This window comes from Dryobates pubescens, chromosome 21 (assembly GCF_014839835.1).
Source record: "Dryobates pubescens isolate bDryPub1 chromosome 21, bDryPub1.pri, whole genome shotgun sequence".
In the NCBI taxonomy this organism is placed as follows: domain Eukaryota; kingdom Metazoa; phylum Chordata; class Aves; order Piciformes; family Picidae; genus Dryobates; species Dryobates pubescens.
The window spans coordinates 15,126,170-15,142,917 of record NC_071632.1 but is presented as its reverse complement, the minus strand read 5'-3'; the positions used below and the strand labels follow the sequence as shown (position 1 = coordinate 15,142,917).

General features: G+C 46.2%; 2 protein-coding genes across 6 annotated transcripts in view; one reads left to right on the top strand and one right to left on the bottom strand.

Moving 5' to 3' along the window:
• Positions 1-4,139, top strand: part of GALNT11 (polypeptide N-acetylgalactosaminyltransferase 11) — a 43,795-nt gene extending 39,656 nt beyond the window's left edge. For all 5 annotated transcript variants that reach the window (XM_054171358.1, XM_054171360.1, XM_054171357.1 and 2 more), the window contains 2 exons: positions 838-975; positions 3,037-4,139. In XM_054171358.1, the coding sequence (XP_054027333.1) occupies positions 838-975; positions 3,037-3,168 (270 nt within the window). In that variant the 3' untranslated portion in view covers positions 3,169-4,139. The remainder of the gene's footprint in view (positions 1-837; positions 976-3,036) is intronic.
• A 5,602-nt stretch (positions 4,140-9,741) lies between these two features.
• The window catches only part of KMT2C (lysine methyltransferase 2C), a 184,585-nt gene continuing 177,578 nt past the window's right edge, over positions 9,742-16,748 (bottom strand). The window contains exons 51-58 of the mRNA XM_054171155.1: positions 14,177-15,296; positions 13,208-13,344; positions 12,900-13,042; positions 12,467-12,635; positions 11,489-11,605; positions 10,775-10,848; positions 10,278-10,386; positions 9,742-10,011 (exon numbers count right to left, since the gene is read on the bottom strand). Coding sequence (XP_054027130.1) covers positions 9,919-10,011; positions 10,278-10,386; positions 10,775-10,848; positions 11,489-11,605; positions 12,467-12,635; positions 12,900-13,042; positions 13,208-13,344; positions 14,177-15,296 — 1,962 coding nt within the window. The 3' untranslated portion in view covers positions 9,742-9,918. The remainder of the gene's footprint in view (positions 10,012-10,277; positions 10,387-10,774; positions 10,849-11,488; positions 11,606-12,466; positions 12,636-12,899; positions 13,043-13,207; positions 13,345-14,176; positions 15,297-16,748) is intronic.

Below are 16,748 nucleotides of genomic sequence, written 5' to 3'. Positions count from 1 at the left end.
CCTTTTATGTCTGCCAAGCTACTTCCCTATGGCTCTTGGGCCATCTGCTATCACCCAGCATCCCCCTCTGGCTCCCTACTTGCTGCTGAGGCAATCCACCCTCCTTCATGATTGTCTTTGTGTAAGGAAATTTACTGCCTGGCTTGATGACTTGGCTCAGAGACTGGCTGGTCATCTGTTCAGAGATGGATCCGCTGCTTGCCTGTTGCCTTTTCTGTTCTCGCTGCCTGGACAGGAGGAACATAGAGGGGCTGCTTAATTTTAAACCCACTGATTATAGAGCAGAATCACAGAGTGTTAGGGGCTGGAAGGTACCTGGAAAGATCACCTAGTCAAACCCTGCCGCCAGAGTATGATGACCTAAAGTGGGTCACACAGGAATGCATCCAGGCAGGATTTGAATGTCTCCACAGAAGGAGACATTGCTTGAAAAGGCCAGAGTTGGCTCTGCTGAAATCCTGGTCAGGACATCTGTAATAGACACCTACCACTGTCACCCATGCTGGCCTGCCCCTTAATCCACACCCACAAACTCATCAGCTTGCTCCTCCTGTGCTCCTGGGCAGAACTCAGGACATCCTAGTACTACACGCTTGCGATTCTGTTATCACAAGTGGTCCTTTTAGTGCCTCTGTGCAGGATGACACTGTGTGAGGTGAGGGCCACAGAGCACTGCAGTTGTTTCAGTTGCTGGGAAGAAGGCAGTGAAGAGGCAGCGATGGTTGCAAGGCACCACTCTCACATCCAGGTGCCAAAGCATCTCCTCTGTAGCTCACCAAAAGATGCAGGGTACCTGTCCTGAAACGTGGGGCTAACCAGCTTTGTCTTCTGTTTCAGGTCTGGGTTTACAACGAAGATCATGAGCTGATTTTAAACAACCTGCTGTGCTTGGACGTTTCGGAGACTCGCTCGGCTGAGCCCCCGCGTCTCATGAAGTGCCACGGCTCCGGCGGCTCGCAGCAGTGGACCTTCGGGGTGAGTGGAGTGCCTGGCATGTAGCACATGGCTTGCAATTAGTGGCACAGTAAGTGACAACAGCGCTAACAGGACAGCAGGGTGCAGTTTAATTGTGACTAAGCCTGACATCTTCCAAGTGAATTGTACTGGACTAGGCCCAGCCTGCAGCCTAAGCAGCCTGTACAGAGCTGTTTCAGCCTCGAGCTCTGGGACGTGCAGCCCGTTGCATCACAGGAAGGTTTCTGCAGCCCTGCTTAGCTTTGTTTTGCTTGTCAGAGCCACCCATGGCACTTATGGCTCCCAGGAATGTGCCAGAGAGACCAAAAGCTGTTTGTTGTGTTGTTTGTCGGACTGGGAGACGGGAGCAGTCCATGTGGTGATCTCTGCTTGGTGTTTGAAGATGCACGAGGCAGAGCTGAGGATTGACAGAGGAGCTGTTTTGCAGTTGCTTCTGCCCTGTAATTGCATCATGTTAGTTTAATCACTTAAAGGCTGGAGTGGCAAATGTCACTAACTGAGCCTGTGCTGCGTACACAGGAGATCTGCTTCCTGGCTGTTAACTCAGAGGCTGCTCCCTCACATGCCCACTGCAGAGCAGTGAGCCTTTAGTACAGACAGTGCTGAACAAAGAGGAGAGCACTGCCAGAACTGCCTCGTGCACTTCCAGCACAGCTCTGCATGAACTGTCTCGGGTTCATGCCATGCTGCTTGTTGACAGCATGGGCTCCTAAGTGGAGTCAGATAAGGCTGTTGCAGGCCGGGGCAGCTTGGAGATGAGGCAGGTATTGCATAAGCCCAGGACTGAGTGCATCTGATGCTTGCACCAGCAGTGCCACAGCTGCAAATGGTAGTGGGAGTAGTGAGCTGAAGAATTCTGCTGCTGGTTTTTTAGCTTGAGTTAGTGGACAAAGATTTTATAAGACCGAGAGCATGGCTGTTGAAATTTAATGCACCTAACTATTAGGTGATGCCTGGGGTGGTGGAGGAGAATCTGGGCTTAGTGTGTGAAATGTGGGTTCTGAGCTGGCCATTGGGGTATGGGAAGGTGGATCTGTAGCAGGGTCAGATTGGTGCTTGGGAATGAGGAAGAGCAAAAGGAATGAATCAAATATTACCATGCCAGTGCAGTTTGCCTGTACTGCACATGTCTCACCTCTGGGTGAATTAGGGGTGGAGAAGATTCAGAGGTTTATCTTCAGGGCACATTGAAGGTGTGGAGTGCCTTTCATATAAGGAATATGTGAGCAGGCTGGGACTCTTTAGGTAGTGAGGACTTGTGGGAGCAAGGAGATCAGTGTGTGAGTCACTGGTGCAAGACTCAAAGTGGGGGGATATTTTGGAGGAGTGTGGTGTGCCACGTTCTCCTGCCTCACTGGACATCTGCTGATGGCCATAAGCAGTGACACGGTGCCCAGTGCAGCTCCTGTCATGTCGCTGCTCTGTCCATGCACAAGAGCAGGAGGTTCCTGGCCATGGAAGCTGCTGGGGCTCTGTAGAGAGCCCTTTCCAGGTGGAAAAGGGACCCCAAAATGCCCAAGCACCTGCTTTGGTTTTCAAACAGTAAGCTGTTAGTGGGAGGAGAAATACAGGGCTCCCTGGGCAGGTGGGAGGGGGGCAGGAAGAGACGGATCTGTTTTCTCTTTACTTGATGAGGGTCTGGCCTTGCCCTGGTTGCTGGCACCCACTCAATGTTTGACAGGGCTGTCACGCTGTGTGGCAGCTCCTCAGCCTGTGGGTGCTGAGGGCAGTGGGCTTGGCCAGATGCAGAGACCTGGCTGTGCTGCACTGTAGCCTCGTGGGGCCCCTCCTTGCTGAACACTGGGGAACACTCTGAAGTGGGTCCCCGTAAGGACGTGAGAGCCTTCGTTTCAAGGTCTGGACGAGGTTACAGGCTGCGCTGTGCTCTGGCTTTTACACGGTGCTGCTGTGGGTCTGGTGTGCCAGGGAGGCTGCTGAAGGGCTGATCTCTTGGGAAGGAGCACCTCCTGCCCTTGAGCACTGGGTTTGGCTTCAGTTTGACATGGATGCAGAGCAGAAGTTTTTATAAATAAACCCCATCTGTCTTTGCCTCTGCTCTAGAAAAACAACCGCCTCTACCAGGTCTCCGTGGGGCAGTGCATGAAGGTGGTAGATCCACTGAGCCACAAAGGGTACGTGACCATGGCCATCTGCGACGGGTCCCTTCCTCAGCAGTGGCATTTTGAGAGCTGAGACGGCGAGGATGCGGCTGAGAAGCGTTAAGCCAAGACCTGGTTCCCCTTCAGCCATGACTTTAAGTCATTCTGGAGGGCTTTGCGAGGAGCCCTTAGCTGCTACACCCGGCCCACGGCAAGGATCCTGCTATGAAGAGCAATGTGCATGAGAAGGTCCAGGTGGTCCCCAGTCCCTGCTCAGACACAGCAGTGACAGGAGCAGCCCTGCCGCAGGACAAGATGTGGAAGTGCAATCTCTCAGCGGTTCCTTGGATTGTCATAGAGTATTGAACTGGTTTTGAGTAAGAGAAATCATTAGAGCAATGTACTTTCAATGGTGAAGTGTTAGCTTTGTGCCAGAAAGGAGTCTCTGCAAGTATTCCATGGGCAGTATCTCATTCATTTACCTTTTTAGTATGGTTTTACTGGCCAAATCATTTTTCTTCTTCTGGAGAATATTTTTATTCCCTTTTATCCTCTGAAAGTTGTCATCTGTAATATTTAAATTTAGTTCTTTTTAATTTACAATTTTAGGACCTTCCTTGTAGTTTAAATTCTTAGCTGTCATTCGTCAGCTCATATTTAAAGCAAAGTAACTATTACAAAGTCTATTTTGATGACTCATGACAGTAGCTGCATTTAAAATAAAGCATCATTTTTTTATTAACCTGGATGGCTTTACTCTTTGTAGCTGTTGGAGCAGAAAGCACCAGCTTGGAGACCAGTGCAAACCAACGTTCACACGGTTTGGGTCTCCCCTTCCCTTCACAGCTGGCTCTTTCTCCCTCACCTCTTGGAAGTTTAGATAGATAATTCTGTTGTTATTTGTTGGGTTTTCTTCCCCCCCTCTGCTTCCCTTCCCAAGTTTGTTTATTTCACTGCTGACCTTTCTTTGACTTCCTGCCTCAGCCCTGGATGCTTCTTCAGTGCCTAGAAGCTGCTGCAGAGGAGGAAAGCTGTTCTTACCCAGCAGAGTTTTTCTTGCCAGCGTTGGCCTTGTGTGTCGCACCACAAGGACCTCCCTCCGCGGGGACTGTGCGGTTTGAATGCCGGCAGCGCCAGGAGAGCCTTCGCTTGGGTTGCAGAGACGTTTTCCAACTGCATGAATGCTCTGGCATCCAGTTACTGACCTCTGGGGCAGTGAGGCAAAGAATGACAGTGTTGGAGCCATGAGACCTATGTCTTCCCGCCAAGAGGAGAGATTCAGTTGTGACAAGACTGCGTGTGGTCCTTCAGCCATCTGCCAGGGCAGCCATCCTAGGAGGAGGAAAGCAAGAAGAGGACCATGAACAGGTAAGAGCCATCCCTTGCTGCTGTGTAGCTTCTTCCCTCTTCATCAGTGGTGGAAGCAGTGATGGGCAGGTAGGAACCACGTAAGCAGGATAAATGGGCTGAAGTGGAAGTTCTTCCTGACAAAGCAGCACAATGGGAATAACTAAGTTAGACACCAGCCAAGTTCCTTGTCTCGAGAAACAACCCAGCCCCCTTCAGCAGCTCGAAGTCAGCTGAGGCCTGCACTGCACCTGGTTGGGTCAGGCAGCCCTTGTAGGGGCACCCAGAGTCTGGAGAGCAGTTCCCAAGTGGCTGTTATAGGGCGGTGTGGGGCTGCCTGCCCTTTGGACCAGCTCACAGCAGCCTCTAGCTGGACCCTTTTGGTGGTCTAAAACCAGCTGTGCCCACAGCTCCAGAGTGGGTTTGTGCTGCCTGGCCTTGCACAGTGCCTGCTTCCTCAGGGGATGTTGGTGTAGTGGTTGTGTGTGGAATTCATTCCAGCCCTTGTTGAGGTAAGGATGGGCTGCAGCTTTGTTTGCACCTTCATTTACACCTCCCATTAACTCTCATTAACCTGGTCCCACGAGTGAGAGTGACGCAGCAGCGGGTGCTGGTACAGCTGCTGCCAGCTGTGTGCCAGGCTTTCTTGTAGGCTGAGAAGTTTATTTTGGCTGCCAGAGTGGCTCTGCAGTAGCCTTGTGCTCTGCCTCATGGTTTGTTTTTTTCCCTGTGGCCTTTAGATTGTCTTTTTAATATATCATAAAAAATAAAAGCCCAAGCAAGGCCTCAAGCAGGGGGAGCAGATGCTTATTTATGGTCTGAATCTGTTGCCACAGAGGTTTCCTGACCTTTTGCTCTTGGTGAGGCAAGTTGGGAGATTGCTGTCAGAAGCAGCTCAATACACGTGGTCTTTAAGCTGGCAGTAATAGACAAGAACAGGGAATTGTGCAGCTGGATTGTTCATGCATGTAAAGATAAATATTCTCCCCCACCCTTGTGTAAATAAAGCACCTTTTAGTCTTTGAAATTCAGCAGTTCCCACATTTGCAGCCTTGCCTGCCTGGGCCTGTGGCTCCTGCTAGGGATTGTGGTGCTGGGCTCAGTCCTCCTGTGCTGCCCCTGCACACCCAGCTGCTGCCAGGGCCTGGTGCTGGTTCCCAGGAGCAGATGGAGAGGATGGCAGTTTGGATGGTGTCAGTTGTTTCTGCAGTGAATGGGTTCTGGCCACAGCTGTATCTGCTCAGTGCTGCAGCTGCACAGCCAGGTCAGCACACACAGAAATTGAGTTTCTGTGAGTCAGTGCTGAATCAGTTGACTGTCCTCAGTCCTGCAGGGGCTGCCTGTGGCTCTCAGCTCGGCCCTGTATGGGCAGCCTGTGGTTAGGTGAGAATCCATAGCTTTTGTTCTCTGAGTGACTGCCCACAGCTGACCCTTGGGAATTTGGCAGGACAGGAAGCACAGAAGGAAAGCCTTGCAGAATCACAGAATTGCTTAGATTCATCTTTCTGGTCACTGAGGCCACCCATTAACCCAGCACTGCCATGGCCCCTCTGGGTTATAAGCTGTCACAGCACTCAGTTTTGCCATGATCATACTGAAAATTTGTTATTTGTAAAGAAACTGTTCCTGAGGCTGGGTTTTAGGCCTGTGCCACATATTTTGTTCTTGATGGCTTGTGGAGCTGGTAGTGACCGTGGCTGACAGTGGCTTTGCTTTGTGGCTCACGGTTCTGAGGTTGCCCTGTGCTGACCTGTGTGACATTCAGGAGCCAAGTGCAAACAGCTGCTGGTGCAGCAGCCAAGCCCTGGGCTGTGCTCCAAGCTCACCATCTGCTTTCCACTCATCCTGAATGTCCATCTCAGACATGCTCAGGCCCTGTGCAGCCAGCTGCTGTGTCTTCCAGCAGCCAAAGTGCATGATACAAAACTGCAGAACAGCTTTGGCCTGGCTGGTTCCCACCCTCTCTGCAATAAATCTTGGAGCCCTTTTTTCAGCATTGACTCAGGACTGGGGTCTTTAGTATCAGGCAGCAGCATTGTGGTTTAACCCTTCACTCACTGCCCTTCTCAGCAGGATGAAGAAGGGACATGGAGGGGTGAAAGTTGTGGGCTGAGATAAAGACAATTTAAGGGGAAAAGCAAAAGCCACAGGTGCAAGCAAAGCAAAACAGGGAATTCATTCACCACTTCCCATGGGCAGAGAGGAAAGCAGGGCTCCACCACCAGTCACTTGGGCAGGAAAATGCTGTAACTGACCATCTCACCCTTCCCTCCCCAGCTTTTGTTGCTGAGCAGCAGAAAAGACCTTGACTCTGTGCACTGCTCAGCACCAGCTAAAACAACCCTGTGTTACCAACACTTTCCAGCACAAAGCCAAAACACAGCCCTGTATGAGCTGCTGCAAAGAACATTTAACTCTACCAGCAAAAAACTGCATGTCCTTGAGACTGAGGGAGCTGTGGTTGCTTGGCCTGGAGGAGACTCAGGGGAGACCTTATTGTGCTCTCCAACTACCTTAAGGGAGGTTGTAGACAGGCTGAGGTTGGTCGTCTTCTCCCAGGCAACCAGCACCAGAACAAGAGGACACAGTCTCAGGCTGTGCCAGGGGAGGTTTAGGCTGGAGTTTAGGAAGAAGTTCTACACAGAGAGAGTGATTGCCCATTGGAATGGGCTGCCCGGGGAGGTGGTGGAGTCACCATCACTGGAGGTGTTCAGGAGGAGACTTGATGGGGTGCTAGGTTGGACGCGATGATCTTGAAGGTCTCTTCCAACCTGGTCTGGTCTGGTCTGGTCTATTCTATTCTGTTCTATTATTCTATTCTAATTCTATTCTTTCATCTTTTGTAGGTTTTCTGGAGGGGAAAAAACCCACACTTGCAGGGGACAGTATCTGGTAAGTGCCCAGGACATGGCACCACAGTGTAACACTTAGGGTGCAGGCTGCACCGCAGGGAGGGCTGCAGATGACGTCTGGCTGACGGCAGCAGGCCCTGCAATCTGCAAGAATGAGCGAGGAGACGCCTCAGAATGAAACAGGAGGATATCATTTATAGATGTAAAATATTTTTATTTGTAAATGCTGATCTTCTAAATCTGTTTCCACAAATTCCAAAACCCATAACACTCTGTATACTTCAAAAAAAATTCCTTTTTTTTTTTTTTGTGTTGTTTTTTTTTTTGTCCTTTGTTTTTTTGCCAACATTAGAGGACTATCATACAGAACAGGGGAGGGGGAGAGGGGGGGGAAACAACCCAAAAAACCTGTAGGACAAATACTGGTAGGAGGTTGGAATATTGTACAAGAGAAGAAAAATATTCAAGAAACAATTTCATACAGCTATTTATCAAGAGAAAAAAATATATACAATTGATTTTTGTTTTTATTCTGTAAGATAAAAATACATCATGCCATATACATTACAAGGTCAGAACTGTATTACTGAATATACCAACAGTTTACAGTCCACTTGAATTGTGCACACACACACACACACACACACACACACACACACAAAAAAAGGAAAAACAAAAAACTTCAATTTTTTTTTTCTCTCTTTTTTTTTTGTGGTTTTTTTTTCTTTTTTAATATATATTTAGCCTGTGAAGTGTCAGTACCAGAATTTTAAGTATAAAAAAAAAAAACCAACCCAAAACAAAACAAAAACCAAACAAAAAAAGAGCTAACCTGCTTCAAAATGCGGATTAAATTTCTACAAGCAAACACAAAACAGTGTTTATTTATTTGTTTTGTTTAAAGAAATGTAAACAACAACAACAACAACAACAAAAAAAACCCCAACAACAAACCCCAAGCCATACAAACACAATCTTTAAATTACAGTTTTTCCAAACCCCTATTGCCAGAGTCCTGCAGCTGCAAGCACATGACATCTAATTAGGTTTTGCCTCGTTTTCCTTTTAAGAAGGCTATCATCTCAGACTTAAGCTCCAACTACATGATTCTACGCTGCTTACAGGGTTTAATGTAGGCTGAACGGTCACCTAATCTGGAGACTGCTTTTGCTGAAGGAGGGACAAAACCAAACGACCCAAGGAAACGAATGAAAACGAACCCCAGCGTCCAGCCTCCCTCTCCGTTTCGGGTGGTTTTTAGCAGTTATTCACAGTTATCACAAATTGTAAGCACAAAGGAGAGAAAAAAAAAAACCAACAAAAAAAACCCCAAAACCAAACCCCAAACCCAACCCAACAAACCTGACTTAAGAAATAGGGATGCAACAATATAATACAAATCAAATTAACTCTAAATGACCCAAACAGCTACAAAAGTCAGCGCCGTACTATACACCGCGCCCTCGGCGGGCTTGAAGGTTCGCTTAAAAAAACAAAAACCAAAAGAAATTCTCGTGTAAGACCACAGTTGAGACCTGCTGGAAACATTAAAAAGAAAACCCCCCAAAACACCCAACAAAAAGCCCTCTCTTGAAACTGAGATTTTGGTTATTCCACCACGGTGATCACAGGTCAGGGCGATAGAGGAGATCATATTGGAACATCCCTATAGACGCTTGAGGATAAGCACCCGAACCGCTGCGGAGTCTGGTAGCATTTGGTCAATAACTATTCTGTTGTTTTGTGGTGTTTTTGTTTTTTTGTGTTTTTTTATACTGTATTTTTTTTTAATTATTTTTTTTTTTTTGTCTCAAAATATTTACACTTTTGTACAAAGTAACAGAGTTTGTTAGTTCTGCAGGTAACAGCAGCAGCTTGGCTTTCTTCTAACTTTCTTTGTTTTAAAAATAGCTTCATTCACTTATTCAATAATAAATACAAAAAGGTTTCTCTTATTTTACAGAAATCAAAAACTACAATAAACTGACTCATGGAATCAAGTATTTAAATGTATTTTAGTGCAAGTTATGGTTTTTTTTTTTTTTTTCCCTTAGCTCTATCCCTAAGGAAGTCGTTTCAGTACATTCCTTGTTCAGTGGTGTCTACTTTTTATTTAAAATTTTTCTTTAATCAGAGGGCCTGCCCCTTTATCAAATAAGGCTGTGGCCAGCACTTTGGACTTCTCCCTTTCGCTGGTGATTTCAGTCTTACATTCATAGATGCCCACCTGCTCTCCCGCAGGTCAGCCATCGGTTCTTTGCCCAAGTTAAACAGTTTCTCCTCAGTGAGCTCAAAAACAAAAGTGCTGGACCATTCTGTTAACTCAGTTTAACCTCCACGTGTCTGGAAAGTTCCGCTTCAGATTTTGCCGGCTTGCTTCTGGTTGTTGTTTGTTTTTTTTCTTTTTTTTTTTTTTTTTTAAATATATTTATTTTTCTTTTCCTTTTTTTTTTTTTTTCTCCTTTTTTTTCCTCTTTTCTTTTCTTTTTAAATACTCGAGTAGAAATCTGTACTTCCAGAAGTGACTTTGTGTTTCTTTTTCTTTTTCCCCCCTTCAAAAAGGCAACGATTTTCCGTCGACAAAATCAAAATGAATCACTTCTTCCTAGGGACAAGCAACCCTCAAAGACAGCAAGGAATGCATTCTAGTTCATCCACTTTCGGCAGTTTACAGCTCCACAGTGACATGGAATCTTGTGCTGGTCGTCTTCAAAATCAAACTTGTAGTCGTAGCAAAGCTGGAACAAGAAAGATGCAGGAGAACGGTTATGCAACAACTGGGATTGACCGCAGCTCTGCCTCTATCTGCAGGTTAAACAGCAAGCTGCACTAGAGGTGGTATGGCTGGCAACTGGCAGGTTTTAAAAGGGAAGAGGGCAAGGGGGGTATCCCTTTCCCCTGCTTGGCACGGACAAGTCGTGCCACTGGCCCTAGAAATCACCCAAGTATCTGGAAATGAACAGGAACTGCAACAGGTAAGTGAAAGCAAATGAGAGCAGCCTACCTCCTCCCCTTTCTGGATTCTCCTGCTAGAGCTAATGATGATTTTGTGTCCTCTCTCGAAAGTCACCACTTCAGCCACGCAGTTGGGTGCGCAGGAATGGTTGATATACCTATAAAAACAGTTTGCAACAGGTGACCCCTTAAGAAAATGCATCCCTTGAGGTGAATCTAAACCAAACCTTGCAATGACCTTAGCTTCAGGAGCGCACTGACGTGCCAGATACAATTATATTATTCTGTACTTGTTTCTTTGCCTAGAAAATGTCAAAAAAGGCAAGTGTTAACAAAGTCCATGCTTCGTAACTGCCATGAAACATGGTCAAAGATGAGCAAAGCTAATGAAGAAGAAGTCATTAGTTCAGTGGCATTGTCCCAAGACCGACTGGAACATCTCAAAGAATAAAAACCAGGAGAAACCCACAAACTTGGAGATGGCCCCAGGCCAGGAAACAGGGCTGAGTTCCCAGAAGGCGGTCAGAGATCCTCAGCGTCACTCACCTTGCAGGACCTCCCGTCAGGGTGGCGTCGATGACGTGGTCATTGTCAATGCGGAACATGTACACACCCCGATTCTGGAAGACAGAATGGGAAGAAAGGCTCCTGGAGATTCTCCATGGTTGTCAGACATGAGAATGAAGCAGCCACATGGGTGAGCTCCAAGTGTCCTGCTGCAATCAGGGTCAGAGATGATGCACCAGCTCACAAGGGAAAGCGTGAGTCACACACTGGCAGTGTGTGCCACACTGCCTCGCCAGGCTGTGGGTAATGGAGGGGTCAAATCTCTGGTGAATAATATTGCCCTAAAAGCTTCTGTCCTGCTTTCATCCAAGATCTCCATGTGTTTCACAAACAGGAACTGTTACGATACTGCTGAGGTACACAAAGGAAGTTGCTTCCACTTTCAAGAAGTTCTCATTAAAAATTAAGGTCCTGACATCCCTGTCAGAGGTCTCTTCTTTGTCCTCTGGGGCAGAGCATACATGTAATACCTGTCTGGGCAGGGTGCTGTGACATCTATTAAACATTTAAATACTCTGATCCTTGATAAGAACCACTGCTGACTCCGCTTCAGCCCACTGCAGTTACAGCACAGCAGAGACCAGAAACGGGGGGGAATTGAATGCATCAGAGAGTCATCAAAGAGGATTGTTTTGTTGTTTGAATGGTGGCAAGGGGAAGGGGAAAGCAACAGTGAACAAACAGCAGCCCTACCTGAGATTCATACAGCTTCTCTTTCCTGTTTGCTACCTCATTCCGGATAATAGTTCCGATGTATTCAATGACCATAGTGTGCTTTTCAATGTCTCTAGCAGCATATAAGCCCAGGCCCTATAAAAAATACATCATGATTTAGAATTCTGCAAGAAGTTTGCATTTTCACTGCAGTCCTCAGCGTGCTCCTGAAGTGTTGTGCAGAAAATCACAGAAGTCAGCTACCCAAAAAGAAAGCAGCAGCACAGGTGAAACACATTTTGACAGCCAAGGTGCAGAACCCAGATTCACATCAAATTTTTAAGATGCAGGAAAACATACTTGGCCTCTGTCTAGGTGAGAAAGCTTCTCTTGTACCTCTGACATCTGGCTGTGTAATGATTCTAAGTTCACTGAACAATAAAGCAGGCCTTACTAGGATGGAGAGAGACCTAACAGGGACACAGTGGCACAGTGAAGTCCAACCTAAAACAAAGCACAGCTGGGTTCATGCACAGCCTGGTTGGTTACAAAGCCTTAGCAAAATGGTCTGTGGAGCAAAGCACCAACACAGTTACAGAAAGCAGCACCTTTCTTCTGACTGCAAACAAGCATTGAGCTCTTCAGCATTTGACTCAGCCTGGTCTGAGCGTGTCCTGCTTCTACTATCTGGCTTTTTATTAAGGAGTTTTAATAGGGTTTTGAGAAACATGAAAAAAAAAAAAGGCAAAACTGGAAGGAAACTGTTTTCTAGATTACTAACAAATTAACTTACAAGGTATTTACAATAATTAGAAAGAAATCTTAATTTAAGACAAACCTATGGAAGTGATTTGCCACGTTAAAATCGTTAATGTTGGGACGAGACTTCAAGGACGCTTTAGCTTTCATTTCTGAATACCAAGTTTATATAAATACATCTCTATATAAAATGAAATGGATATAAATAGAAGTGGAAGTAAAATGTTTGAACAGACAGTTGCTGAGGTGAGAACTGACCTGAATGCGGGAGCGAGCCAGGTAGACGTTGGACTTCCACTCGGTTTTCATTTTGCGGTACTGAGAGGATTTGGAATGGACGAACTGCTTACTGTAAGGCGCGTTCAGCTCCCCCGTGACTGTGCTCTGAAATGACTTCGATGTGCTGGTGCTATTCAAGGTGTGAGGCCTGTAGGAATTGGGCATGTAACAAGAAAGAATACAAGAAAAACTGAAGATTTCTCTGAAAACGGCCACAAAAGCCATTCAAAATTCTTTCAGACGCACAGACACTTAAAGCCAGCTAGCAGAGACAACACAGCAGTTCCTCCGGCTTGGGCATGCACATACACAGCCAAAGACGACAGGGTTTGTAAGCAGCAGACGAAAGCACAAATAACCCTAAGCAGCCTATAAACCCTGGGCTGTACTATGTGAAATTAAAACAAAATACCTTAACACAAACCTCTTGACATGGGTACTCATTTTAGGCTCGGCACGGGCGCAGCCCGTGGGGTTGATGGCAAGAGGGAGTTCCATTAAGGGGTTTCGGCCATAGCGGAAGGTGTAGTTCTCGCAGGCCTCAACCCCTGGCAGCTGCAGAAAAACAGACAAAAAGAAAACAAGCCCAAGAAATCATCTGTTAATCACATGGAACAAAACACTGACTTCTCCACACTGCCTCCAGACCCACTTCTCATGTCTATGAGGTATGTGACAGTTTGGGGCGATCCAGCAGGAACTAGGCTGGTGAGGACTCACCGATTCGGCAATCCTGGCCACTGCAGAGACTGTCAAACCAAAGAGGTCTTCACCCTTCAGATAGCCGGGAAACAGCTGGAGCATTTCTGACTCCTTGCGAACAGAAGCAACGGGCTCCAAGATTTTATCCCACACACCTACACAGCCATAAGGAAAGAAGTACAGTGATCCAAAAGCCCCACTGCTGTACGGGTTTGAAAACCAGCGCCCGAGAGTATCAGGAACCAGAAACCAAGCATTCTTTTCTTGGTCACATACACAAACAGGCTGATGCTTAAAGCCTGAGCTGCTTTTTCCTGAGCAACTCACACACACACGCACACACATTTATCCTGCACCTCGGGAACGAAGCTTTTAGTGTCAAGTATCCTTTGACAACAATAGTGCAGACCAATTCTCCTGAGCAAAACCTGCACAAAGTAGAACTGTCTGCAAACAAGCCATATATTCTCTTCCCACTGCTTATTGTCAGCTCTCAGTTGGAGGTGGGCAGTTCCCCCAGCAGTGCTGTGACTGGACAGAGGAAGGCTGCTATCAGCACCCACAGCACTCATGGTCTAATGTCTTCTTCACTTTGCCAGAGACAATGTTACCTGTCCTGAGAAAAACGTGCTCAGCTCCTTTTCACTAACTTCAGCACAGCTGGATGATGATTTGGAGGTAACTGAATAATGGTATTGTACCTGAACAGTCACTTCTCATGAAAGGAAACTTACATTTGTAAGGAAACTACATTTGCAGGAAACTACAGTTTTCAGTATCTGCAGACTTGTAACAAGTCTTCTTATTTTCAGCTTGGACAACTTCTTCAAAGGTGTCCTCAGTCCTCACAGAATGATATTAAAAATAGCCCTGGAAGCTCACTAAAAGCATTACATGAGAACAGTGTCTGCAACAACTATTTGAAACATTTATCATACCAGCAGCAGCAAACCCACAAAAGTTATGGTCTTAGCTCACAAAATGTACCTTTTGGTGTGGTGTCAGTAAGGACCAGATCTTCATGGCCTTGCTCCACAACCTTGATGACAAACAAGGGCAGCCCGTCCTTCTCCTCGATGGAGCAGAGATAGCGACAGCGCCTGTTTGCGTATCTCATGCTCCAGTACAACCGGCTGGCTTCGTAACCCACGGGGAAGAGTGCTTTGGAGGAGTGGAAGGCCTGCATCTGCTGCGGCAGCAGCTGCCCGACTGCGTGGAAAATCAGGCTGCCCACACGGAACGTGTGGTCACGTTCCCCACGCTGAACGATGCTAGCGATCTGCCGCACCTCGTCGCGCTGAACGTAGACCCTCCTGAAGACTGCAAAGTAACTAAGTTCTTGCTCATGAGTTCCCTTTGGTTTGTGCATGGGGCAAAGCATGGTCTTGTCTTTAAAAAACATGCATTGTGCTTTAATGGCACAGGTAAAGTGATAAATATTGGTGCACCTTAACCTGTGACAACCGCTGGTGGCACCCATTTTGTGACAGAACATGCATTTCATTTGCAAGCCTCTTCGCAGTGCTAGTTCCACGTTTATTAAGGCACCAGCTTGTGTCTCATAGACTTCTGTAGACCAAAGAGCACAGTTCAAATGGACCCAAAGGTCTAAATCCAGGTTAAGAAGCCTTGCTGGTCCATCAGTTAATCCATCACCCTCCTCGTGACAGAAGCAACATTTCCTGTAGTCTTTAGGCACAGGATCTGGTTTGAGGGTCGTGCCCAGTTTTTTAAGAAATTCATCTATTTCTTCTTCACAAGGAGGTTTGAATGATCCTTTAGGAATGACAATCTGAATGCTCCACTTCTTCCATTTCATTCCTTTCCATTTTTTACTTGGAGGCCGACAGTCATCCAGACTGCCGTGTATTGCTTTTAACCTCGGCTTTAGTTTCACCGTTACCTTAAGCTCATCCGGTTTTGCCTCTACCTTGGCTGCTTCAAATGCAGGGGGGAACATGATGGGCGGTGACGATGGCGGAGAAACTTTTTCCTGTAACTGAGGCAGACAGTGGACGTCCAAAGTGGAGATGTTGTTGCTGTACTGATGGAATGCTTTGGGCGGCCTCTCCTTCATTGGCGACTGCGGCAAAGATGGAAGCGATTCCTGCCGGATCAACAGGAAACTCGTAAGAAAAGAATCCCAAACCATTAACCATTAAATGTATCCTGAAACACTGTCAGATCAGTGGGGAAGAAGCTACTCAGCATGCCTCAAATCATGATGCAGCAACAGAGAAAGATGGAAATTACCCTAACCTGTGCTATCATAGCTTGTGCCAGGATATGGAGCACAAACATTCTCCTAGTCAGTCTAAAGTGTGGTGCCCGTCAATACAGAAGAGGAAACACAACTAATCCTTTGTCCAGCTTATGAATTTAAGACCCCTCAGTTGCCTTTGATGAGCTAAAAGAGTGAGGTCTTGGGTATTTTTAGAAAGTTCTCCTACAACACAGATTTTAAAATATGGGTCACAGAATTAATGTAGAGTGAGAATCTCGTTTGGCAGGAGGGGAAGGTTTGGAATTAATGCAACATACTTTTCCTGGAAACAAGCGAGGAGGAAATTCCTGCAGGGCAGAGATTTGGGTTAAAAAGAAAAAAAGGAGAGAAAACAAGAACAACAAAGGAAGTTTAGATTAAAAAGTGCTCAATGTGGTTGGTATGATTAATCTTTCAAGAGTAAATGAAAGGATCAAGAGGCTGAACATGACATTTAATTAACTTAATTATGTACATGCTGATTCACTTGTGCAGAAACATCACCCTGTTTAAATACAAGTGGAAATGAGCTACATGGGACATTAAAAGGATGTGGCTGTACACGCATTTATCTTCTCCAGGGTTTTGGTTGGGTGATTTAGTTTTGTTGTTGGGAGTTTTGTTTGGGGTTTTTTTGTTTGTTTTGTTTTCATTTCTTCTGCAAAAATAAGTAGGATGCATTTGAAGCAAGGTTGTGAGCTCTACCGTAAGTACAGGGCTACCAGAAAGCATTGATTAGAATACATAGAATAAACCAGGTTGTAATGCTTCAAGCACGTGGCCTCTTCTGTCCCCTGGGTTAGAGAAAGAAAGGTACATTTGAAATAGAGAAAGTAGAAACCAAGCCAGTTAAAAGAAGTGTTCAAAAATGTTTATCTGTGAGAAAATAAGCTTAGCAGGATCATTTAGTCTTGAATGAACACTGTTCCACTTTTAATGATGGAGCAGAGATAAATTTATCAGGGAATCCCAGCATGGTCAGGATTGGAAGGAACCTCTGGGGATCATCTAGTCCAACCCTCCTTCTAAAGCAGGTTTCCACATCCAGAGAAGGAGACTCCTCTCAGGGACTGCCTGAAAAACATCCCTGGCCTCATTCCAATTCCAGCTGAACAAATTCCTTAAAATGTCCTTCTCCTCATCCCTGTCACCGTGCAGGCTCTTCACTGGTGTTTGCACAGTTCAGGATTTAAGGTGGCAGCTTTTCCCAAACAAAGCCAGAGAACCAGGACTGTATTCTTCCAGCTACACTGAACAAGTAAGTCTTTTTGCAAACTTGCTGTTCAGTTATGATTT